The 27,175-nt window shown below is 34.8% G+C and overlaps 1 protein-coding gene and 1 long non-coding RNA gene across 2 annotated transcripts; both read left to right on the forward strand.

The window, feature by feature from the left end:
* The first annotated feature begins 4,780 nt into the window (after positions 1 to 4,780).
* On the forward strand, positions 4,781 to 8,236 carry LOC122423742. Its single transcript, XR_006264207.1, has 3 exons — positions 4,781 to 4,832; positions 7,497 to 7,603; positions 8,219 to 8,236. It is a non-coding gene; the product is annotated as an uncharacterized LOC122423742 (long non-coding RNA).
* A 10,799-nt stretch (positions 8,237 to 19,035) lies between these two features.
* LOC122423735 (NKG2-A/NKG2-B type II integral membrane protein-like) lies at positions 19,036 to 24,709 on the forward strand. The gene is made up of 6 exons (XM_043441071.1): positions 19,036 to 19,253; positions 19,646 to 19,744; positions 20,218 to 20,271; positions 20,787 to 20,938; positions 24,184 to 24,284; positions 24,592 to 24,709. Exons 1-6 carry the CDS (start codon positions 19,067 to 19,069, stop codon positions 24,707 to 24,709), a joined length of 711 nt encoding a protein of 236 aa, XP_043297006.1. The 5' UTR covers positions 19,036 to 19,066.
* Positions 24,710 to 27,175: the final 2,466 nt, after the last annotated feature.

Genomic DNA, 27,175 nt, shown 5'->3' on the forward strand with positions numbered 1-27,175 from the left:
AAATGTTCAAATTCTTGCCTTCAGACATTATACAAGTGCATACACATATGTGTAACTGAGTTTGTAAATCAAAGCAATTAAAAGTGAAGTCTCATGAGCATCAAAGAAAAGGAACAGTTAAACATTGTATTTTGTTATCAATAGACACATAATTAGATATATTATTAAATATTCTTAAACTGGATTCATTAAATTGTGAAGGACCAATGTAATTCTTTATAGATCTAGTTGAAATAAAAATCAGAATGTGGTACCTTCAGTACAATGCTAGCTTAAACTCAGTTATATACCATCAAATGCTTTAGAAAAACTTGAACATAATATTGAAGAAAAGATAAACCACACTGACACAGAGATTTCTAATAAATTATGTTGTTGAATATGAATAATATCATGGCAGTTATATTAAAATAAGAAATATAATAAAAAGTCATATGTAATAGTAAGTGTTTTACATGCTTTATATCATACATATTTTTGTTCTCATTTTAGATTAGTAAACTTGCTTGCTAAATAATAAATAATTTTTAAAGACCATACAGTGCAAATTTCATAGCCAGAATTAATCTAGATTTAATTGGCTACAGAATCCATTGACTGAATTATTAAAGTACATTATCTAACTTCTTATAATTGCTGATACAACTAAAGCTATCCTCATTGAATTACAGCCTAAGAATCTTTCTGGAAGTTTGTACCAACATTGTTCTTCCAGAAATGATGTATGCTTTTTCTTATCATTTTGTGATTTTATATCTTAGCCATTATCAATTGCCAATTACTTGTGTAAAATAAGTATTTATTTAATAATATTTTTAGCATTGTTTTGTCTTTATATCATACAACGTTTTGGAGAATTTAATATGCCATGCAACATTTTTAGCATGTAAAATATTTCTTTAAAATTTTAATGATTTCTTAGAACTCCACAATCACTCAAAAGAGAAGAGTTATTTGATAGTATCTCATTCCCTTTTCATAAATGAATGTCCTAATTTAAGTAGTTTAGTGCAGAAAGTACTATATATACAAATACTGCAATTCCCTCATCCTGAGAAAGCTGTCTTTAACTTTTAATGGATGTTAAAATTATCAATGTAATTGGTGCATCATTTTTTCCAATATGGCATTTTAATTTAACACAGTTATTGCAACAGTTTTAAAATGTATCTGTGAAAGGTGACTTTAGATTGATCAGGATATTGCTGTTCACGAACTTTTTCATTAATCTGCTAATATTCATTGTTCCAATAATGAAGTAACATTATATCATGCAGAGAATATTATTTTTCTAATATTTTTTACTTTTAATTGACTGACAATTGTTTTACAATATTGGTTTGATTTCTGTCATTCATCAACATGAATTAGCCATAGGTGTTCATATGTTCCCTCCCTCTTGAATCTCCCTCTCACCTCCAGCCCATTCCCACCCCTCTAGGTTATTAAGCATAGAATACAATTTTTAAAATTACTTACTCTATCATGAAACAGTTGTCTAAAGGTCTACGGAAATGAGAACTAAACTTGGACTTGTTCAGCTGCAGAATGAGTGCTGTTACTGGTCTCACACATCACCCAGGTGAACCTTTCAAGGCTTCTTGTGATTTTATACACCTTGTATTAACTACTTATGTAAAGTTTCCATAGAGCACCATTCTTGACATTAAACAGCCACAGAGATGAAGAACCAAAAGGAAAGCTACTCAGAACCGAGTCTGGCTAAGGACACCAGGAGACAGCAAATGAGAGGTAAGATCCTGAAAAGATCAAGTTCAGCAACTGAGCAGGAGAAAACCTACGTGGAGTTAAACTTCCAAAATGCTTTTCACTATCCTCAATGACATGAGAGGAAATGCCACTGCGAGTGTAAAGCATTTACTCACTCACATGCTTTTATTAATGAGGCTCAGAGCCAAAGTTTGAAATACAGTATTCTAATATGACATGTGTGCTGGGCTGTGCTTAGTCACTCAGTCGTGTCTGCCTCTTTGCCACCGCGTGGAGTGTAGCCCACCAGGCTCTTCTGTCCATGGGGATTCTCCAGGCATGAATACTGGAGTGGGGTGCCGTGCCTTCCTCCAGGACTACCTGTTCAGTCATTACTGTCATTTGTCGCCTTTGATCTACAACTCGTGAAGCGTTACATTCACTGAAAATGCAATAGTATACTCTGAGAGGAGTATTACAATGGCACATGTGGATTTGGGGTCCAACTTTATGTTTATGAATTCCGTGGATGTGGCATCTTCTGCCCTTCTAAAACAACTATCTCCATCACTCCTTTATCAGTGTTTCCTTTTCTCTCCTTGCAGATTCACTGTCACCTTGAGTGAAGCTCATTGTTGTGATCCTGGGATTCATCTGTTTTGTCTTGATGTATACTATGGTGAGAGTGATAACTTTTATTCCACGTAAGTCAAGTTTTGAAAGATTATGATTGAACTTTTCATTTTACTGATCGTCAGTACCTCTAAAATTTCATATTATTATGGAATAGAGCTCTTATTTTAATATGTGCATATAGCCTAAATATTGAATGGATATCCTGAGATTGTGCAAAGTATACATTACAAAATAATTGTAGGGAAAATAAATATATGCATAGATATTTTCTGATTTCATAGTGCAAAGATATACTTTAGGAAACTTAAGCACCATATTGAGAAAAATAATTCTTGAGCTTGCTTAAACCAAGTGCTATAAGAGGTGGTAGAATCTCTTCTCTAAGGTTTTTGAAATATACACACCCCAGTTTTTATTATCTCACTAATTATTCTTCAAGTAATTTTTTCCATATCATCCTAAATCCTAAAAACACCACGTTTAAACTAAGAAACTAAAATCATTATGAATTATTTAGATCAATGTTAATATTTTTAAAAGATTACTTCCATTTTTTTTCTAGGTACCCAAATACCAGAACAGAGTAGGTCCTCTCCAATAACAAATTTCCAGAAAGGCACATAATGATTTCAAACTTCTAATACAAATATAGCTTATATTTTGTCTCTCTCTTAGCCTAGTGAAAGTGGGAATAGATTTTGGGGTAGAATATGAAGTGTAAAATCAGCCATATGTAAAATAGATAGCCAACGGGAATTCGCTGTGTGGCTCAGGAAACTCAAACAGGGGCTCTGTATCAACCTAGAGGGGTGGGATGGGGAGGGAGACGAGAGGGAGGTTCAAAAGGGAGGGGATGTATGTATACCTATGGCTGATCCGTGTTGAGATTTGACAGAAAACAACAAAATTCCGTAAAGCAATTATCCATCAATAAATTTTTTTAAAAAAATGGGACAACAAACCTTCCTAAATAATGATTATAGGAGAGTCTTTCTCTCTATGCAACAATATGATCACCATGTGAATTGTAGGCAGTTGACTCTAATTTTATACTGCTATAATATAAGAGATAAATAAATATTGCTATTCTAAAACAGGGGATTTTGGTATCATATCTAAGAAACCATTGCCTAATTCAGGATCACAACTTTCACCTATGTTATCTAATATCATAGTTTTAACTTATTCATGTGTATGCTTGATCCATATTAAGTTAATTTTCATATGTGACATAAGGGAAATGTGAGATATCTTTGCATTTATTTAGGTCTTTAATTTTTAGGATTTTGTTTTTAAAGTATGTATTTCACATGTCTCTGTTAAATGTGTTCCTGAATATTTTATTATTTTTGATGTTATTGTAAATGGAACATTTTTCTTCATGCTATTTTCAGAGTAGTCATTGCTAGTGTTGAGATCACAAGCTTTACCTTAAAAATTCAAATACCTTAGCATCCCTAAAGGCTTTTTTATAATGTAATTTTTATCTTCCTTTATAGTCTTATCTCAGTAAAAAGCACAGGAATAAAACGCCTGAACTTTAACTGACATATGAATATTTAAATTATGCCTGTTAGTCTGCCCCATGTTATGTTTTCCTAGAGCTAATGATGTGCAGTAAAGTTTTCCAGAGTTGATTACCAGACCCTCCACTGGACAATGGAACACAAGAAAATTCTGCATTTAAAAACATGACTTTCAAAGAGAGACAACTTAATAGAGGTATGTAGATATGAGACTGAGACAGACAAGCTTCTTCTCTGCTTCTCTCAGTCAACGGATAGCCTGCTCAATTTGGATGTTATTTTAGACTCAGCCAATTGTGGAGTCCAACTTTCATTTTATTTAATTTCAGAAAAAAATACTCAGTCTTTCCCAGTGGTTAGATTCTTCTGTATACATGATATATTCTTCTAAGTCACCATTTCTCAAAATAATACTTTTTCTACCAAAAGATCCTACATCTCCTTTAGCACATTCTCTAATCATTAGTATCTGCTCTCATATGGGTATGTAGATCAGGTACTAGGTTAGTGTTCAACGAAAAGTTAAGATCAGTTCTGTACCTATACATTTTACTCGGTCTAGAGAATACAAAGAAGTTGTTTTCCCTCCTGAAGCGCTCTCTGTAGAGGTTGTGAGCGAAAATTTTCTAAGATATATTTGCTAGAGAATTTTACTAATATTATGCATAGATTTGGAGGAATGTAAGTCATCTCCCTAAGGCCAGGAAAATCAATGTTTTTACAAGGACTAGAAAGGATTCCTCAGTAGCTAAGTTTCAGAGTATTCCTTCCAAGATACACTCTGAACGGTCTCTGGGGAATATGTTTTGTTTTTAAGGAAAGGAATGTAAAAGTAAATGGTCATGTTGTGGAGAGAAATGTTACTATTTTTTGGATGAATTGAAGAATTTTGAAGACAGTAAAAATACCTGCAAGCAAATGGCCTCCACACTTCTTAATATAGAAGATAAGGAAGAACTGGTGATGCATTACTGTTTTCCATCTCACACTGTATTTATCTGGCCATTAGTTGTTGCCTAAATCTCTTTTTGTTTTTTCTGGCTGCCCTGGGTCTTCCTTGCTGCCCTTTGGCTTTCTTTAGCTGCAGCGAGATGGCTTCTCACTCAGGTGACTTCTCTTATTGTGGAGTATGGGCTGTAAAGTGTGGGCTCAGTGGTTGTGGTACATGGGTTAAGTTGTTCTCTGGCAAGAGGAATCCTCCTGGACTGGAGATGAAACTGTGTCCCCTGTATTGGCAGACAGATTATTGACCACTTGACCACCAGGGAAGTTCTGTTAGCTAAATCTTAATGCTTGATAATATTTGAGTGTCCAAAGTTTATAGTTGTAAGTTGATTCAGATCTAGACAGTACTGATGTTAAAGTCAGAAATACAAGTAGAAATGAAATTAGAATTTCACTTAATTCATCTAATTCGTTCCCAACTAGAAGGGCTTCCATGGTGGCTCAGATGGAAAGAATCCACCTGCAGTGCAGGAGACCTGAGTCCGATCCTTGGGTTGGGAAGATCCCCTGGAGGAGGGCATGGTAACCTAGCCCAGTATTCTTGCCTGGAGAATCCCCATGGACAGAGGAACCTGGAAGGCTACAGTCCATGAGTTTGCAAAGCATCAGACACGACTCAGTGATTAAGCACAGCACAGAATTTTGCCAGTAGGACAAACATGAAGCAATTAGAAAAACAAATTATGCTTAAAATATATCATTTTATCAGAGATAATTATATGTTTATATGGGTAAATGAAAAAAAAAAAGCCTTTTTACCTGCAACAAAATCGAGAAATACAACATTACCACTGAGTTTGAGGTAAAAGGAAGAACTCAATATGAATTTAAAATTGAAGATCAATTAATTCCAACTTATATTACATTATAACTCATACTAGTTTCCTAGAAAATTGAACTAAATATTTCATAATCATTATCTTTGGTTTGAACAGAGAAATAATTTACTATTATTTTTCAATTAATATGTAGTCTTACATTCCAGGCAAAAAGAATCTTTTAATATCCACTCACTCACTCAGTTTTCTGTACTAGGCCAATTACCCATATCCTTGGCTTTTGACAACCCTTAAATAGCTATAAAAATATGAACTTGAAAACCATCAAGAAAAGAAATCAAATGAACCTGAAAAGAAGACATTTGTAGAGTCTGAATTAGATTTTTTTCTCCCAAGGGGCTTCCCTGGTGGGTTGACAATAAAGAATCTGTCTGCAATGCAGGAGATCTGGATTCGATTCCTGCATCAGGAAGATACCCTGGAGAAGGGAATGACAACCCACTCCAGTATTCTTGCCTGGAGAATTCCATGGACAGGGGAACCTGGTGGGCTCAAGAATTAGTTTTAGAGTCTAGAAGCCCTAATCTTTCATGCAGGGTATCTTCATCAAGAAATAAGACCGCCTATGAAAACCATGAAATTGAATGCCAAATTTTATGACTATAGATTTAATATAGATGTATAGATGTAATTTTTTTCTGAGTAGAGGAACTAAGTTTTTACCATCTCCTCTATGGTAAAAGAAACAAAAGAAAATAAAAACTAAGGGTGAAAATTAAAGCAGAATAGTGAAACACACAATTTAAAGTTCAAAACCCTCTATTTAACTCCCTTTCATATTACTTTGCTTATAATAAAACTGATTGTAGTTTCTTTCCAACATATTTAAGAAGATTACATGAGATAATATATGTGCATTGTTGTTTGTTGTGTTTTAGTCACTAAATTATGTCGGACTCTTTTGTGAACCCAAGGACTGTAACCTGCCAGTCTCGTCTGTCCATGGGATTTCTCAGGCGAGAATACTGCAGTGGGTGGCCATTTCCTTCTCCAGGAAATCTTCCCGAACCAGGGGTCAAACCCTCATCTCCTTCTTTAGCAGGCAGGTTCTTTACTACTGAGCACCAAGAAAGCCCCAATATATGTGCATGCTACTGCTGCTGCTAAGTCTCTTCAGTCGTGTCCGACTCTGTGCGACCCCATCGACGGCAGCCCACCGGGCTCCCCAGTCCCTGGCATTCTGCAGGCAAGAACACTGGAGTGGGTTGCCTTTTCCTTCTCCAATGCATGAAAATGAAAAGTCAAAGTGAAATCGTTCAGTCATGATGACTCTTAGCGACCCCATGGACTGTAGCCTACCAGGCTCCTCCATCCATAGGATTTTCCAGGCAAGAGTACTGGAGTGGGCCTCCATTGCCTTCTCCAACATATGTGCATACATTTTTTAAAACTTAAGTTACAAGATGAACATCAGTTACATTTGTACTTATCAAGTAATTTCCAGACACCTCCTGGCTAAAAATCCAAACCATAAAACAAGCAATATTTTAGCACGTTCAATGAAGGCTTTAAAAAAATGGTCCACATTAAAAAAATCATTTTTTTTAAAAAAGGATAGGTAAGCTAAGATAGTGATATTTTATGTCTCATTATGCCACTATATTTAATAAAATATAACTAAGATTATATTAGTTTATCATTTGAACAGAATTAGAATGAAGTTGATCTTTATACTTTTTCATTATTCAAAAAAATAAAAATATTATAAAGATTATTATTTCATTTCAGAAGTATAAAAGTCTTTTTTTTCCCTCACAGAATATATTCCTTTTTATTACAGAACTTCATTCAAAGCCATCTATCCTATTTCTATTGGATTGGATTATCTCATAAAGGAACCAGAAATCAACGGACATGGGAAGATAAGTCAATACCTTTTCTCAAATTGTAAGTCTCTAGAACAGATGGTAATTAATAAGTTCCATATTCTAGTTTACATTTTGAAAACTATATAGGAAAATTCAGACATTCAATATTAGACATATATGCATACATATATGAGCATATACAGGTGGTAGAAAATCTGCTGGCAATGCAGGAGACTTGGTTTGATCCCTGGGTCAGGAAGATCATCTGAAGGATTAAAACCCACGGCAATATTCTTGCCTGGGAAATCCCATGAACAGAGAAAGCTGGCAGGCTACAGTGGATGGGGTTGTAAATATTGGATGTGACTTAACAACTGAGCACACACATGGGCATTTGCATGTACATACAGATACACACATACAAAAACTTTAAGTTAAGAAAATGAGTATATGGAGAGAGGGAGGCTTTTCATCTTGATTGTTATAATCCTCATAAAGTATACTTTAGGAAAGGCTAAGGCACCAAGGGATAGTTTCTTAAAGCAAAGAGAATATATATATATATATACACACACACACACACACACACACACATATATATATATATATACCTTAAATTTGGAACAATATTTCTTTTGCCTGCATTAGTGAATATCTATTTTACATTGTTTATATGCTTTTATTTTATGTTAAGTGATTGGAAAGAGTCAAACAAGGGAAACTGTGCAAGTATTCAACCAACACAAGTGGCTGCTTCTGACTGCTCCAGACTCATACATTTTACCTGGGATTTAATGCTAAGAATAATGGCATTATTCTATACCAATTGTATATATATTTGCTTGATTCCTTACATTTTAGCAGAAAGACAGGATACTAACTGGAAAGAAAATAAATAGTACCTTGAATCAGATCTATGTTTGTGACCTACACTGCAAGTAATAGCTTGAGTGCTCTCTGGCAAGTGCAAACTTCTGGGTGTGTTTCCATATTGCAACGGGGCAGTACCATTTTGTATTCTATTAGCAGTGTATGACAATTCCATTTGCTTGTGTCCTGCCAACATTTAATACTGATAATCTTTAAATCATTTTTAATAAAGGTGTGGTATAATAAAGATGTGTTTATTTTGTATATATCTAATGAATAAATGATGTGCACTATATTTTCATATGATTCTTTAACTACAGATCTCCTGTGGTAAAGTACTGATATTGGTTTGCTCGTTTTCTTATTGAACTTTGAGAGTTCTTTATATATTTTGGATGCTAATATTTTATCAGACATGTGATTTATAAATATTACCTTGAATTATACCTTGTGATCTCTTAACATTGTTTTTAGAAGTCTAGATGAACAGGAGTTTGTAACTAGATGAAAGTGAAAGTGAAAGTCGCTCAGTCATGTCAGACTCTTTGCAACCCCATGGACTCGTCCATGGATTTCTCCAAGTCAGAACACTGGAGTGGGTAGCCTTTCCCTTCTCCAGGGGATCTTCCTGACCCAGGAATCAAACAAGGGCCTCCCACATTGCAGATGGATTCTTTACCAACTGAGCTCTCAGAGAAGCCTTGTAACTAGATGAAATGAAATTAATAAGGTTTAAATTTACATTTTTATATTTAAGAAGTTTTTAATTAAGAAATCTTTAATTAACCTGAACTTGAAATTTTTTCTCCTATGCCTTCTTCTAGATGCTCTAAGTTTACATTGAATTCTATATTCCATTTCAAGTTAATATTTGTATATAGTGCAAAGTATGGATTGAATTCTTTTTAACTTTTTTATTGGCAAAGAGATGTCTAGTTATTTCAGCACAGCTTTTTAAAAAATTTTACTCTCCTGTTGAATTATCAGGATATATTTTTCAAAAATCAATTGACCCCTTGTGCATGGATCTATTTCTAAAATCTTTACTCTGTTTCATTGACCTGAATATCTGCCTTCTTTCACCAATATCTTGATCATATGAATTTATAGGGAGTCTTGAGTGATGTTGAGTTCTCCTACTTTGTCTTTTTCAAAATTGCTTTGACTTTTGTTTTCAAAAGAAAAAAAATTACTTAGTGGCCATTTTCTATGATAATTTCATAATCCAGTAAATAAAATCTTAGCTACTTGAAAAAAATGACTGATTCTCAGATCAGTTCAGTTCAGTTGCTCAGTCTTGTCCAACTCTTTGTGACCCCATGGACTGCAGCACACCAGTCTTCCCTGTCCTCACCAACTGCCAGAGCCTACTCAAAATCATGTCCATCGCGAAGGTGATGTGATCCAATCATCTCATCCTCTGTTGTCCCCTTCTCCTCGTGCCTTCAATCTTTCTCAGCATCAGGGTCTTTTCAAATGAGTCAGTTCTTCGCATGAGGTGGCCAAAGTATTGGAGTTTCAGCTTCAGCATCAGTCCTTCCAATGAATATTCAGGACTGATTTCCTTAAGGAGTGACAGGTGGAATCTCCTTGCAGTCCAAGGGACTCTCAAGAGTCTTCTCCAACACCACAGTCAAAAGCATCAACTCTTCAGCACTGTTTTCTTTACAGTCCAACTCTCACATCCATACATGACTATTGTAAGATAGAGGTAGGAAATACATAAGAAGAGCATAGAGATTTTTATAGGTCTAGAAAATGGAGAAGTACTTAAAACGATTCAATTCAGTTCAGCTCAGCCGCTCAGTCATGTACGACTCTTTGCAACTCCAGGAACTGCAGCACGCCAGGCCTTCCGGTCCATCACCAACTCCCGGAGTTCACCCAAACCCATGTCCACTGAGTCAGTGATGCCATCCAACCATCTCATCCTCTGTCGTCCCCTTCTCCTCCTGCACTCAATCTTTCCCAGCATCAGGGTCTTCTCCAATGAGTCAGCTCTTAGCATCAGGTGGCCAAAGTACTGGAGTTCCAGCTTCAACATCAGTCCTTCCAATGAACACTCAAGACTGATCTTCTCTAGGATGGACTGGTTGGATCTCCTTGCAGTCCAAGGGACTCTCAAAAGTCTTCTTCAACACCATAGTTCAAAAGCATATATTCTTCAGCACTCAGCTTTCTTTATAGTCCAACTCTCAAATCCATACATGACCACTGGAAAAACCATAGCCTTGACTAGACAGACCTTTGTTGGCAAAGTAATGTCTTTGCTTTTTAATATGCTGTCTAGGTTGGTCATAACTTTCCTTCCAAGGAGTAAGCATCTTTTAATTTCATGGCTTCAATCACCATCTGCAGTGATTTTGGAGCCCAGAAAAATAAAATCAGCCACTGTTTCCACTGTTTCCCCATCTATCTGCCATGAAGTGATGGGACCAGATGCCATGATCTTAGTTGTGTATCATGTGTAATCTTGTGTAAATCAGTGTGTAAATGTCTACAAAATAAAAGTTTAATATGTTTCTGATTTTTTAACTTTTTTTAAATTAGGAGGAACATTGCTTTACAATGTTTTATTGGTTTCTATCATACAAAAATGTAAATCAGTCTTAAGTGTACATATATATGTTTCCTCCCTCTTTAATCATCCTCCCATCCCATACCAGCCCTCTAGGTTGTCATAGATAACCTAGTTGCGTTCTTCTGATTTTGATTGACTTAAAGTCATAGAGCAATTAAGGGAGAAAAGGAATCATCATAATGTTTAGATTTTCAGTTTAGGAACATAATTTATTTATCAAGTTGTCTTTTTGAACTTTTCTCACTAGTATTTTATAGTTTCCAGCATATAAATAGTGCACATGCTTTGGTACATATATAGTATCAACTTAATGTTTTTGATACTATTGCAAATGGTACTTTTTGTTTATCTCAATTTTCAATAATTTAACTTTAGTATATGGAAATATAACTGATTTTGATATGCTGCTCTATCTGAAACCATGTTTAACTTACTGATTAGTTTTAGGAGGAGTTCGGAGACACTTTGGAATTTTCTGTGTGGACAATTATGTCATTTAGTAAATAAACATAGTTTATTTTCTTTTCTCTGTCCAATCTATATGACTTTTTACAATAGAGAAGTAGAGTCAACAGATGTAGCAAACAAATTTATGATTATAATGTAGAAGCAAATTAAAAAGCAGAGACATTATGTTGTTGACAAGATCCCTATATCAAAATTATGGTTTTTCCAGTAGTCATGTGAGTGTTGGACCATAAAGAAGGCTAAGCGTCGAAGAATTGATGCTTTTGAACTGTGGTGTTGGAGAAGACTCTTGAGAGTCCCTTGGATTGCAAGGAGATCCAACCAGTCCATCCTAAAGGAGATCAGTCCTGGGTGTTCATTGGAAGGACTGATGTTGAAGCTGAAGCTCCAGTGCTTTGGCCACCTGATGCAAAGAACTGAATCATCTGAAAAACCCTGATGCTGGGAAAGATTAAAGACAAAACAAGAAGGGGGTGACAGAGGATGAGACGGTTGGATGGCATCACTGACGATGGGCGTAAGTTTGAGCAAGCTCCAGGAGATGGTGAAGGACTGGGAGAACTGATGTGTTGCAGTCCATGGGGTCTCAAAGAGTCAGACACGACTGAGCAACTGAACAACAGAGAATGAGAGGGAGGGACAGCATTGACGTGTACACATTACTATATATAAAATAGGTAACTAATAAGAATCTGCTGTACAGCAGAGGGAACTCTACTCAATATTCTGTAATGGCCCATATGGGAAAAGATACTAAAACAGAGTAGATACAGGCATGTGCATAACTGAATCACTCTGCTGTACACCTGAAACTAACACACGTTGTAAATCAACTAGAATCCAAAAAAATTTTTTTAAGAAAAAAATATGTCTGTGTTTCTTTTTCAATATGTGTCTTTCTTAAATATTTGCTTTTGCTCCTAAAGAAAAACAAAGCAAAATGTGTCCTCCCAAATATATGTTAATGAAGTAAGTGTCTGTTTACGTCACAATGCCTTTTCATAACATAGTAGACTTCAAAGTGCACAGTGTTCAGTGAAGACTGTGGAGGCAATGACACCCGTCTATTTTCCACATGACATACTATGAATATATGTTAATTTCTGATTTATGAGATTATTTTAAATAAACATATACAAAATTGCTCTCACTGAATCTCATAGCATCAATACACAAATATTTTAAAAATTTTAGATGAATTTGCAGATGACTAATACCAAATATTGACACCACCCTTATGGCAGAAAGTGAAGAGGAACTAAAAAGCCTCTTGATGAAAGTGAAAGAGGAGAGTGAAAAAGTTGGCTTAGAGCTCAACACTCAGAAAACTAAGATCATGTCATCTGGCCCCATCACTTCATGGGAAATAGATGGGGAGACAGTGGAAACAGAGTCAGACTTTATTTTTTGGGGTTCCAGAATCACTGCAGATGGTGATTGCAGCCATGAAATTAAAAGATGCTTACTCCTTGGAAGGAAAGTTATGACAAACCTAGATAGCATATTAAAAAGCAGAGACATTACCCTGCCAACAAAGGTCCGTCTAGTCAAACCTATGGTTTTTCCAGTGGTCATGTATGGGTGTGAGAGTTGGACTATAAAGAAAGCTGAGCACTGAAAAATTGATGCTTTTGAACTATGGTGTTGGAGAAGACTCTTGAGAGTCCCTTGGACTGCAAGGAGATCCAACCAGTCCATCCTGGACGAGATCAGTCTTGGGTGTTAATTGGAAGGACTGATGTTGAAGCTGAAACTCCAATACTTTGGCCACCTCATGCGAAGAGTTGACTCATCGGAATAGACTCTGATGCCTGGAGGGATTGGGGGCAGGAGGAGAAGGGGACGACAGAGGATGAGATGGCTGGATGGCATCACCAACTCGATGGGCATGAGTTCGAGTAAACTCCAGGAGTTGGTGATGGACAGGGAGGCCTGGCGTGCTGCAGTTCATGGGGTCACAAAGAGTCAGACACGACTGAGCGACTGAACTGAACTGAACTGAACTGAATACCAAATACAGGATGAGTATGGGCTTCCCTCATAGTTGAGTTGGTAAAGAATCCACATGCAGTGCAGGAGACACTGATTCAATTCCTGCGTTGGAAAGATCCACTGGAGAAGGGATAGGCTGCCCACTCCTGTATTCTTGGGCTTCCCTTGTGGCTCAGCTGGTAAAGAATTTGCCTGCAATGAGGGAGACCTGGGTTCAAATCTGGGTTGGGAAGATCTCCTGGAGAAGGGAATTCTCCAGTGTTCTGGCCTGGAGAATTCCATGGCCTGTATAGTCCATGGGATCTCAAAGAGTTGGACATGACTGAGAGACTTTCGCTTTCACTCACTTCCACTTTCAATACAAAATAAATTACTGTGGAGTTTGAAAGTACTAGTAAATAAAGGAATAAAAACCCATATTTTTCCTGATAAATATTTTTATGACCTATAAACATTGCCAGAACTTTGTTTCTCATAGATTAGGATTGATTTTTGGGTTTGTAAATGTCTTAATATTTTATCATTTAGTTACTTTGTAATTTGAGAAATTTGGATTTGAACAATCATTAAATAATGATAAAATGGATAAATATACTACCATTTAATTTTCAGCAAATATTCTCCCTCATACAATGCCAAATTATAGAGTAAATCCTATAATAGATAAAATAAATTCCAGGCAAACTATTTTCATTTAGCTTTATTCACCATTGACTACTTGTATTATATGCACAAAAAAACAAATTTACGAAAGCAAAACTGGATTTATGTTGATAAAAACCAAACCATTCAAACTTTCATATTACATTGAATTTGCAGATGAGGGAATTTGAACATTGGAAATTTTATTGCTAACCAGGCAGGTAATACCAATAGCTGTGGAGAAGCCACCACCCCCCCCACACACACACACACAATTTAGCATCAAAAATGAATTAAATATTTCCCAAAACATCTGGAGACATAAAGATTATATTCTGCATAATATATTTTGACCCACTTTCATTTTGATTCATTATTGTCTTCATCTGTAGTTAACATTAATATTAATTAACAAGTACCTCAAGGTAAATTATTTCCTGCAACAATCCAGAGCCTTCCAAAATTTCTACATAGCTTACCTATAGCAAGTTCTCCTGTATCCCTCTTGTTCAACAATGTGACAGCAGAATTACATGCCCACACTGCCTGATAACATCTGTGTCTGTGCCTTGAGATTTCACCAATTGGAGGACAACTTGATCAGAACACAGCTAGGATGAGCTCTCTCAGCTGGCCTTTCATCTCTGCTTTTAGAGTAGGAGGTCCGTGTTGATATTTATGACTGGCTTCAGAGACATGATGTCAGAAAAAGATAGCCAATGATCAAATAACGTTCAATATTCCCACTCAGAAAGTTTCTGGGAGTTTCAGTATCTCATTTACTTCACAATCTGTCAGACAAGAATCATAGAGAATTAAAAATGTCAAATTTTATCATCATCTCATAGATTAAACCAAACATGAATTTTAGCAGCCAACATAAACTTGAAAAATGAAAGCCTCTTCAGACTCATGAGGGTAGGAAATAGTCAATAACTAAATTCAAAACCTCTAAAAATAGATTAGTTGATGATTTATAGATAAAAATAAAAAATATCAAACTGTACATAAATATCACCCTAAATGTTTAAGTGCATACTGAGCATAGCCAAACTAATTGACACAATATAGTAAATACATGCAATATTGGGCTGACTGATTTGAATAATGGCAGATTTCTTTGTGTTTTTTGTGTTCTCTTTAAATTGTCTGAGGAAACAGACATTGGCTTCCAATAAAAAATGGCAACTATAATTGAAAAAGCTTAAAATGTTGAATGGTTTTGAAAGTTGCCCATTAAAAGCATCAGAATCAAAATGATCTGTTCCACTAGATACCCTTGACTGAAGACCAGTCCTCCTCTATCAGGGATGGTTGTCCTCTTCAACCGAGTGTGCGGCTTCGAGAGGAACGCACATGGAATGATGAGGGAGAAAAGGGCCACCCACATAGCCAGCCAGATCAGCTGAATCATCCCCAGAGATCAATGGAGTGACGGAAGTCAAAATCAGATCACTCTCACATCCTCCAGGTATTTTCTGACTTTCTCTTTCATGTCATCGTTTACCCATTGGTTCTTAGTATCATGTTTGTAGTATCTATGTAATTATCTTTTTTTTTTTCTTTTCCTTTCTGTGATTTATTTCCAGTTACATACAGTTGTGGTCAGAAAAAATGTTTGAAATAATTTCTGTCCATTACATTTCTTGAGGCTGGTTGTGTGTCCTGGAATGTGATCTATCCTTGAGAATGTTTCACGTGCACTTAAAAACAAAGTGTGTTCTGGGGTTTTTGTACATAAACAGTCCTGCAGACATCAATTAAGTTCAACTGTTCTATTGTGTCATTAAGAATTTGGTTACCTTAATGATTTTATATCTGGCAGATCTGTCCAGTGATGTCAATGTGGTGTTAAGATCTCCTACTATTATTGTATTCCCTTTAATTTCTCTTTTTATATCATTAGTGTTTGTTTTATGTATTTAGGTGTTGTAATTTCCTATACCAGAGGAACTTCCAGACCCAGGGATCAAATTCATGCCTCTTGTGTCTCTTGCATTGATAGGCAGGTTCTTTAGACTTGTACCACCTAGGAAGCCATTAATATATTGGGGTCATATATTAGCAAGTGTAATATCTTCTTTGTGTATTGATCCCTCTATCATTATACAATGTTCTTCTTTATGTTTCATTATGAGCTTTCCTTTAAAGACTATTTTGTCTTATATGAGCATTGTTACATGTCCTTTCTTGTCATTTTCATTTGAATGTTCTATTTATCTTGTGGTTTAAGTCTTCTCTTCATCTTCTTGCCATTGTTTGATTAGGTGATATTTTTAAAAATTATCTTTTCTTGAACTGTATAGTAGTTCTTGAATCTATGTTGTTACATCAAATATTCCTAGTAAAATCCAACTAGTCATGATTGGAGGATGAATTCATGAATGACATAATAACTATTTATTTAATATTTCAACTTATGAATATAGTGCTCTTATTTTGTTCTTTCAAGGGCATGTGTTTTTGTCAGAGAAAGCCTGGAGATTAAATTTTTTATTTCATAAGAATAAAACTGAATATAAGAACTAGGGCAGAGAAAAGAAGTGGTATTTTGAAAATGATGGCCTTTGTTCCAGACACAATATGGTTGGATATGTAGCAATTCTGCAGAATAATTAGTGACAAACATCCTTAAATACCTGTTGAAACTGGGATTATGATTTTTAGAACTTTTTCTATGACAATAGAAGTGAAATAACAATGGATGTGAAGGAAAGGTGTATCCACTGCCAAGATTTAGCAACCTAGTTTTAAAAATAAAACTTGAGGTATTCTAAATTTTCAGTGTATGGGACTGAGAAGGAAACAAGATACTTGTATAGGTGATTAAACCTCCACCTCCTCAGATCTTATAGAATATGATAACAATTTCTCAGAGGCATTTAAAAATGGAAAATATAAATAACACACTTAGAGATCCATTTGTGCTTTTAAATGCAGCCCAAAGTCTCCTATTTTCTGGAGGTGTGTGATGAGCTACACTCTCTTCAAATAGCCTAAGTGTGAGAATTTCCTGTTCAAACTTGAAGTGACACATTGATGACAAATCAACTTTTTCCACTCTTGCTTCACTCTGAGCCTTCACAGGGCAGTCTGTGAAAGTCACAGACATTGCTTATTCTTGTCCTGGATTTATGTTTTTAAATTTCTCCTTTTGTTATCCAGCTATAGCAGGCCTCATTTATGAGAGTAACCTGACCTCCCTACTAAAGGATGCATGACTTTCTGGCCAACAGAAGGTATGTGTCTCTCCTCTCTTGTCTCTCTATTAGACCATCTCACTTAGTGGGAACTAACAAATGTTAAATGTGATGCAAGTGAAGTACAGTTTATATACGGCAAAATCAAAGTAGAACATTGATTTTTTAAAAAATAATTTGAAGTAAAAAGCAATAATAAGATATCAAATATGATGGACCATTTCTCCAAGTATTAAAATTATTGTCTGTAGAATGTTACTCAAGTGCATACACACGGCATGAATGGGTTTGTATATAATATTAAGTGGAACCCAAAGACCTCATGACAGGGAACAATTAGTTTTGGATTTTATGATCAGTAGAAGGTAAGTTTTTTGTACAATAATGTGCTAATATATTTGTGCTCAAACTTTATAAATAGATTCTTGGAAAGGAATTCATTGTGTAGCAATTCCTCATACATGTATTAGATTGAATACAACAATCCAAATTTTTAATAAAAATCAAGTTGAGGTAACTTCCTAAAGGCTAATTTAAGCTTAATTGTAAGTAATGAAAGCATTTTTTTAAATCAAACATCACATAAATGATATGCTAAACTAATTAAAGATACTAACTGATATAAATCAGAAATAGTACCATAGAAATGATGACTAAAATAATAATTAAAACTGATATTTATTGAGAACTTATAAGTGCCAGGTTGAGTGTTCAATGTTAAATGCACTATATATTGCATAACCTTATTTCCATTTTAGATTATAATATGATACTAGATACTAAATAACTTTCTGAAGGTCACACTTTGTAAATTTAAAAGCTACAATTCATTTCCAGATATTTCTGACTACTGTATCAACTGTCTGAATAATGTTATGTTATCTAGAATTTTCATAAGTAATCACCATCACTTATACAACTAAAATGACCTTTACTAACTTTAACATCTATAGGATCTTTCTGAAAGTTTGAACCAACGGTGTCTTCCATAAATGACCTATACCTGTTTTTCATTTTGTGGGTTCAAATATTAGCCATTAAATCACTTATCACTTGTAAAGTAAGTATTTTTTAGTCTTTTTCTCTTGTTTTATTTTTCATATTGTTTAGTTTATATATGATTAGTGTGTCATGTGATATTTTACAATATATGAAACATTTCCTCAATTTTTAATGATTTCTCAGAACTCCTCAACCATTCAAAATAAATACCATTTAGCACCCCTTTTCATTGATCAAAGTAAGTCACCAAATAGTGTATTTTAGTGCAGAAGATTGTTGTATATGTCAACATTCTCTCTCCTCATCTTTAAAGCACTTAGTCTTTAAGTCATTATTAAATTCCAGAATTACTATAAATATAGGTGAATCTCCCTTGTTAATAGAACATTTTAATTTTAATACAAGCATTATGATGATTTTAAAATATTTCTATGGAATCTTTATCTTTCTGGCTTACTTCACTCTGTATAATGGGCGGAATCTGACTTCAGTGAAGATATTATTAGCCACGAACTTCTTTACTGCTCCCTAATTTATTGCTTTTCATTGTTTCAACCAATAATATATTGTCAACTACAGAATATCTTTTTTAAAAAGTATTCTTTCATGAAAGGCTTGTTTAAAGTACTGAGGAATTTAGAAGCAGGTTTTATATTTGTTCAGCTGCAAAGTGAACACTAAACTCTTTGCCCCACCCATCCTATTATACTAAGGTTCTTATCTCATCTACACCACTTATTCCTCAGTTCACTTAGAGCATGGTCCTTGACCTCACTCAGCTGCAAAGATGAATAACCAGGGAGTAACTTATGTAGAACTGAAGGCAGTCAAGAGCTCAAAGAGACAGCAAATGAAACCTAAGATTTCTAAAAGTTCCAGTTCAATAACTGAGCAGGAATTAACATATGCAGAACTAAATCTTCAAAATGCTTCTCAGAATCTTCGTGAGAATGACAAGAACTACCACTCCAAAGGTAAAACACTACTAGTCACACAAAGAAATTGTTCTAGGATGTGCAGTTGGGGTGCAGAGGTGTGGAGGAGGAGCAGGGGAAAAGCTCACACATTTTTCATTTTGAGAAAGGGAGCTTTAAGTTGGTTACGGTATTCTAATGTGAAATTGGAAGACTACTTTTATTCTGGCATTGCTATAATTTGAAATCTTTGATCAACAACTCATTCAGCATTATATTTGCTGAAAATGTGATATATGTTAGAGAAAGACCACAGTGGTAGAAATGGGTTGGGGTCCAAGTTTATATCCATAAATCCCTGTTCATATGGGTTCTCATGTACATAAAATCTAACCAACTGTCCCCAGCACTCCTTCACTCCTTTCTCATTGTCTCCTCTTATCTCCCTGCAGGTTCACCATCACCTCCAGAGAAGTGCATTGCTGGGATCCTGGGAATCATCTGCCTTGTCTTGATGTCCACTGTGGTGACAGTGATCGTTGTTACTCCCTGTAAGTACATTTCTGTAAAAACTATAAGGGAACTTTTCACTTTAATGATGGTCAGTCCTGTAAACATTTCACAAGATTATAGAATGTGTCTATCATTAAAATACATGCAATTAGACTAAATGCAGAATGTTATTTGGAATTTGTGAAATACATATGACACGACAATTACAGAGAGTATGTATATGGATATTCCGTTTTCATAACTCAAAAGCATGCTTTAGGAGATTGAAAGATCTTATTGAGAAACACAAATTAATTTTTGAGATTGGTAAGGGGTGGTAAAATCTACTCCTTTAGGTTTTTAAAATATTTTTTCCACCAAATCTTCACTACCCAATTAATTTTTTTGGTAAAATCAGCTTTATTCCAGACTACTCTAATCCTAAAAAATAAACTGAATTTCAAACTCACAAACTGAAATCATTATGATTTATTTAGAGCAATGTTAATTTTTATAATGATTAATTTTGTAGCTACTGTAATACGGGAGCAGAATAACTCCTCTGCGATAGGAAGACTCCAAAAAGGTACATAATGATTTTAAAGCTCTGATATAAATACAATTTGTATTTTGTCTCTATCTTAGGCTAGTGAAACTAAGAAAAGATTTGGGGTAGAAGATAAATTACAAAATCGGGCAACAAACTTGCCTAAATAATGATTAAGGGAGAGTGTTTTTCCCTATGCAACAATATGATGACCATATCCATTGTTGGCAATGACTCCAATTTTTGCCTGCTGTAATATGGTAAAACACAAATAATTTTGCTTCTCTAAAATAAAAGCTTCATTTCTTGATTTTTAGGACATGTAAAGAGGAGATATTTTTATATGTTCGCTTTATATAGAGACATAAATTGGGGTATGAGAGACTGACACTGTGAAAGTATAGGTGAGATTTGTTTTATATGTACCAGCCTTGAGGGCATATAGCTATGTTATATATATACATACATGTTTATATCCATGCATACATGTAAGTTAATTTTTGTTTTTTAAAATCCAAATTGCCTTTGAATAGTAATTCATAATCTTTCTCCAGAATTTCATTGTGGTTGTTGTCCAAAAGAGTGGTTTACATATTCCAACAATTGCTATTCTATTAGTTTGGAAAAAGAAACATTGGATGGGAGTTTCATGTCCTGCACTACTAAGAATTCTACTCTGCTTTATATAGATAATGAAGAGGAAATGGTAAGATATTAAGCGTTTCCAACACTTTTTTAAAGGCTTGATTCAGCCAATATTATATTTGTTAGAGTTCACTTGTGTTTTTGTACATATTTGTAGTTGGCTTATTTTAAGATCTCTTAATATTCCATTAAACAATGGACTATGGCTTTATGATACTTTAGTTTCATTTTAAAACTATTAATGCACGTTTGGTGATTTCCAGTTCTTCTGCTCCTTGTTAGCAGGTGTTCTGATGGACCACCTTGTAAGGCTCACCTGTGTTGCCCACGGGATTCTCTCAACACAGGAGGAAAGGCTGACCTGTGCCACCTCCTACAGTTAGGTTAGGCACTGGGTGTTGGGAAGTTAGAGGCCCAGGTCACTTTCATCTGATGGTGGGGAGGATACGGTTCAGTTCAGTCACTCAGTCGAGTCCGACTCTTTGCGACCTCATGAACTGCAGCACGCCAGGCCTCCCTGTCCATCACCAACCCCCGGAGTTTACTCAAACTCATGCCCATCGAGTTGCTGATGCCATCAAGCCATCTCATCCTCTGTCGTCCCCTTCTGCTCCTGACCCCAGTCCCTCCCAGCATCAGGGTCTTTTCCAATGAGTCAACTCTTCTCATGAGGTGGCCAAAGTATTGGAGTTTCAGCTTCAACATCAGTCCTTCCAATGAACACCCAGGACTTATCTCCTCTAGGATGGACTGGTTGGATCTCCTTGCAGTCCAAGGGACTCTCAAGAGTCTTCTCCAACACCACAGTTCAAAAGCATCAATTCTTTGGCGCTCAGCTTTCTTACAGTCCAACTCTCACATCCATACATGACCACTGGAAAAACCATAGCCTTGACTAGACAGACCTTTGTTGGCAAAGTAATGTCTCTGTTTTTTAATATGCTATCTAGGTTGGTCGTAACTTTCCTTCCAAGGAGTAAGCGTCTTTTAATTTCATGGCTGCAATCACCATCTGCAGTGATTTTGGAGTCCAGAGAAATAAAGTCTAACACTGTTTCCCCATCTATTTGCCATGAAGTGATGGGACCAGATGCCAGGATCTTAGTTTTCTGAATGTTGAGCCTTAAGCCAACTTTTTCACTCTCCTCTTTCACTTTCATCAAGTCCCCTATACAAGATGCCCGTAATTATTGTTCCCGCACCTCCCACCTTGTTCTCTCATCATGGAGAAGTGATTAGAGATTACAGAGGATGAGGGCTACTGGATAGTCTCAAACCTCTTCACTTTTCTCTTCCCACATGCAGGGTTCTCCTTTCTTGTGTCTTTCATTAGTCCCCGTGTCTACAGTTGAACTGAGCAGGGAGTAACAGACAGAAATGATTCTCTGACCCCTTGTCTCGTCCACTGGATTCCACAGAAATAGATTGCTTTGGGGTTTATCTAGTCAAAGAATGGTGTCAGACTCAGAAAACTAAATCTTCGGCTGTCATGTCACTTATTTTCTCAATTTCATTCCCTTAATTTTCTTCTAAAACTGAAATTCTGAGGAATATATATAATAGTAGAGAAATGCAATGATATACTCACAGTATCCAGAAAAAAGAACGTCACAGAATCTTAAAACTTATTTAAAGCTTTGTTCTGTTAGTTTTGACATGAGTAAAAACTAAATTACATGAATCAGAATTTTCCTTACTGCACATATTCTATTCAGTTACTCCACCTTCTTATCCCTCAGGCTTAGTGTTAGACACAATTCACAGCTGTCAATATCCCCAAGTTGATATACTAAGTGTATTCTTTAGTGGGATATATACAACTAATTCATGTCTTTGTAAATGCTCCCTTTATTAAATGGTCCTCAAAAAAAAAGAAGAAGAATTTTCCTTATTAACATTAGAAAACTGTGAAACTGATAAGTATAAATGTTTGAATTAATTTTGAATCAAAAGTAGACATGGTTAATATTTATTGCAAGATTAAAAATTCCAGCTTACAACTTTTAAGATTTTAGTATTACATTTGGAATTTAACATGCTCATTCTATTCAAAGTACTAAGTTCAGTTCAGTTCAGTCGCTCAGTCAAGTCCAACTCTGAGACCCCATGGACTGCAGCCTGCCAGGCTTCCCTATACATCACCAACTCCTGGAGCTTGCTCAAACTCATGTCCATTGAGTTTGCCATCCAACCATCTCATCCCCTGTCATCCTTTTCTCCTGCCTTCAATCTTTCCCAGCATCAGGGTCTTTTCCAGTGAGTCATTTCTTCACAGCAAGTGACCAAAGTATTGGAGTTTCAACTTCAGCATCAGTCTTTCCAATGAATATTCAGGGCTGATTTCCTTTAAGCTTGACTGGTTTGATCTCCTTGCAGTCCAAGGGACTCTCAAGAGTCTTCTCAATCACCACAGATCAAAAGCATCAGTTCTTCAGTGCTCAGCTTTCCTTATGGTTCAACTCTCACATCCATATATGACTACTGGAAAAATCATAGCTTTGACTAGACGGACCTTTGTCGTCAATGTCTCTGCTTTTAATATGCTGTCTAGGTTGGTCATAGCTTTTCTTCCAAGGAGCAAGTGTTAATTTCAGGGCTGCAGTCACTATCTGCAGTGATTTTGGAGCCAAAGAAAATAAAGTCTGTAACTGTTTCCATTGTTTCCCCATCTATTTATCATAAAGTGATAGAACCAGATGCCATGATCTTAGTTTTTCAAATGTTGAGTTTCAAGACAGCTTTTTCACTCTAGTTTCACTTTTATCAAGAGGCAATTCAGTTCCTCTTCACTTTCTGCCATAAGGGGGGGAAGGGGGGGTGTCATCTGCATATCTGAGGTTATTGAGATTTCTCCCGGCAATCTTGATTCCAGCTTGTGCTTCATTCAGCTTGCCATTTCATATGATGTACTCTGCATATAAGTTAAATAAGCAGGGTGGCAGTATACAGCTTTGACATACTCCTTTCCTTATTTGGAACCAGTCTGTTGTTCCATGTCTGATTCTAACTGTTGCTTCTTGGCCTGCATACAGATTTCTCAGGAGGGAGGTAAGGCAGGTAAGAAATACCAATTTCTCTGATATTCCAGTCTCTTTCAGAATTTTCCACAGTTGTGATCCACACAGTCCAAGGCTTTGGTGTACTCAACTTTTATGTATTATAGTGTTAGATGTAAAATCTAACATACTCATTTTGTTCAAAGAACTAAAGATCCTTTGAAAAAATTCATCCTTTGACTTGCATTTTAAAAATTAATAACAATTTTTCATAATGATATTTAAGTGAAAATTCTTTATTTTGGGCTAGAAATTTCTGATGTCCCTATCAATTACATCGTGGATTCCAGTCTTTCGTAAAGGTCGTGGTCAACCATGGATGTGGCAAAACGGTTCAATTTTCAAACTAAAGTAAGTTTTTAAAATGAATGCTGTATAGAAGAGGAAAAATAAAGAAATATTAATAATATGAATACATTTGTTTTCATTGAATTATAGAAAGCTGAAGATGTTTAAAGTTAATAAAATGTTGATAAAAATGTTCAAAAATGGGCTACTCTGTAACCCATTTTCCTAATAAAAAACTCGTACTGAAATTTTATTAAAAACATCATTACCCATTTTCAAAATATCTTTTATTACAGTTACATAGAAATACTATTGCTTCATGTGTTGTCTTCATAGAATATAACAGAATTATGCATTTTTTAAATAACAGGATAAAAGACTATTCTCCTAATGAACATAAGTGTGCTGTACTATCCTCATGGGGCATAAGAGCAGAAGACTGTCAGACTCCAAATGGATATAATTGCAAGCATAAGCTTGAGAATTAAAAAGTGAGTTTGGATGTTGTTGAGTAACTTTATCTTTTATGAAAAGGAAATATTGTTATGATTACATAAATTTTGAAATGAATTATTTGTTTTAGTAATGTTTTCAAATACCACTGAAAGTAAACATTGAAATTCTGTAAATTCCTTCAATAAAAATTCCTTCAATAAATTCCTTCCATAAAAATTCAAAATAGACATAAAAATAAAGGTTCAAATAAAATAAAAATTCAAAATAAAAATTCAAAAACATTTCCTTCAATAAAAAATAAATTAATTTTAAAAACACTGTTGAAATATAATATGCACACCAAAAAGTATAGATATCACTCCTTTTGTGTCTGGTCATTTTTACTCAACAATATCTTTATGGCTTTCAAACTTCCTAAAATGTCACGTTTTCTGAGTCTGTTTACATAAAATGTCAAAAAATTTGATATTTGAGAACAAGGACCAAAAGTAGCAATTACCAAGAGCTATGGGGAGATGAGAAAGGAAATGACTGCTACTTGATCAATGATGAATATTTTCTAGATATTGATAGTGGTGATGGTTGTAAACTGTGAACATATTTAAAATCACTGATTTATATAGTTTAAATAGATGGATTTTATGGTGTGTAAATTGTACCTCAATAAATCTGTTTTAAATAAAAACTACTTGGGATTGCATTTAATATTTAAAATAATTTATAAAGAGAGTCATATTTAAAATATTGGCTGTTACAATCAATATGCTTTATCCTTCCATGAGTTAGGTTTTCTTTAAATTTTCCCTGTCAGATTTTATGTTTCTCTATTTTGAGATGTTAAATATACATGGGTATTTCATAGTCATGATTTTGTAAATGACACTCTTATTTTAAAAATTTTAGTAATTTTTGGTGCAGTAAAGAGTAATATATTGAAGTTTAAATGTTGATCTTATAGTCAATAAGTTCTCAGACTTTTTGTATTAAGCCCATCATTTCAAATATTTATTCTTATGGATTTTATATGAGATTAGTATATATATAATAGTTGTTCATGTCTTTTTTTCAGGTGCAATTATTTTTTTTCATGACTTATGTTCATAGGCTACAATTTAATTGCCAAAGTTGAATAGAAGGTACAGTAAAGATTCTGTATCTATCTCTTCTTAGTCAAGGAAGAGATTTCAATAGTTCATCCTTAAATATGAGATTTATCTTAAGGTTTTTTTCATCATATGTTTCTCATGTGAAACCATAATATTCTCATATTTCAAACAAATTTTATAATCAATTGATGTTGATGTTACATTTACATTATTTTCCATCAGTTGGAATGGTAAATGTTTTCTTTGTATAACGATTATGAAGTAAATTACCTTTATTTCTTCCATTAAACCAATATTAAACCAATCTTGCACTTCTGAAATAAAATCACAGTGATCATCTGTGTTGCCCGTTTTCTTAAAAAATCAATGCATATGTTATATCTAGATTAAGCTATTTTTCTTCATCTATGTTCACAAAGAGCTTGAACTGAGTTTTCAGTTATGTTATGTACTTGACAGGCTGTTACGAAAACTATTATTAGGAAGTATTTCTCTTTTTCTTTTACCTGAAACTTTGTGAAAGAGTACTGCTACATTTTTACGTGTTATTATTCACTACCAATGCCATCTGAGCATCTTAGAGCTATTTTGTAGAAAGGTTTATATAATGAACTTAATGTTTTACAATATATGTTAGGTTTACTCAGGTTTCTATTTGCTGTGCTTTATTTTGGTGATTTGGATTTTAGGATTTTTCTATTTTATATGGACACTAAAATGTATTCATAATATTGCTTTTCATCTAGTTTAGTATCTGTAAAAACTATACATTATCCCTTTATTTATTATACTTGTAAAAGATTTGATTCTTCTTTAAAAACAAAAAAAAGTATTTTTGCCTCACCTCATGGCTTTTGGGTCTTACTTCCCCAAACAGGTACTGAACTTGGGCCATCAGCAGTGAAAGCATGGAGTCTTTACCACTGAACCACCTGGAAATTCCCCCTTTTCAATTTTTTTCAAGAGTTTTTTATCCATTTTATTAAATATATTCAATAAGAATACATTTGGTCTTGTTGTTTCTCCATATTGTAATTTTGTCCTTTGTTTTGATTTTGCACTAATTATTGCTTTCTTCCTTCTACTTCATTTGGTTTTAATTTCACCTAATTTTACCTTTTCCATTTTTAATTTCTTGTGACACAAGCTTGGATTTCTACTTTGTTTTGTTTTATTTCATTTGTTAAGTAAGCATATAAGGCAGTCAATACTTCACAAGACAGACATTTGGTTTAATATTTATCTTGTACTTCTTATAAAATTTTTGAACATTCATTCATATTCTTGCCTGGAGAATCACCATGGACAGAGGAGCCTGGCGGGCTACAGTCCATGGGGTCATGAAGTGTCAGATACGACTGAACAATTAAGCACAGCGCCCGCCTTTCAAGT

Source organism: Cervus canadensis, chromosome 21 (assembly GCF_019320065.1).
Source record: "Cervus canadensis isolate Bull #8, Minnesota chromosome 21, ASM1932006v1, whole genome shotgun sequence".
Taxonomy (NCBI): Eukaryota; Metazoa; Chordata; class Mammalia; order Artiodactyla; family Cervidae; genus Cervus; species Cervus canadensis.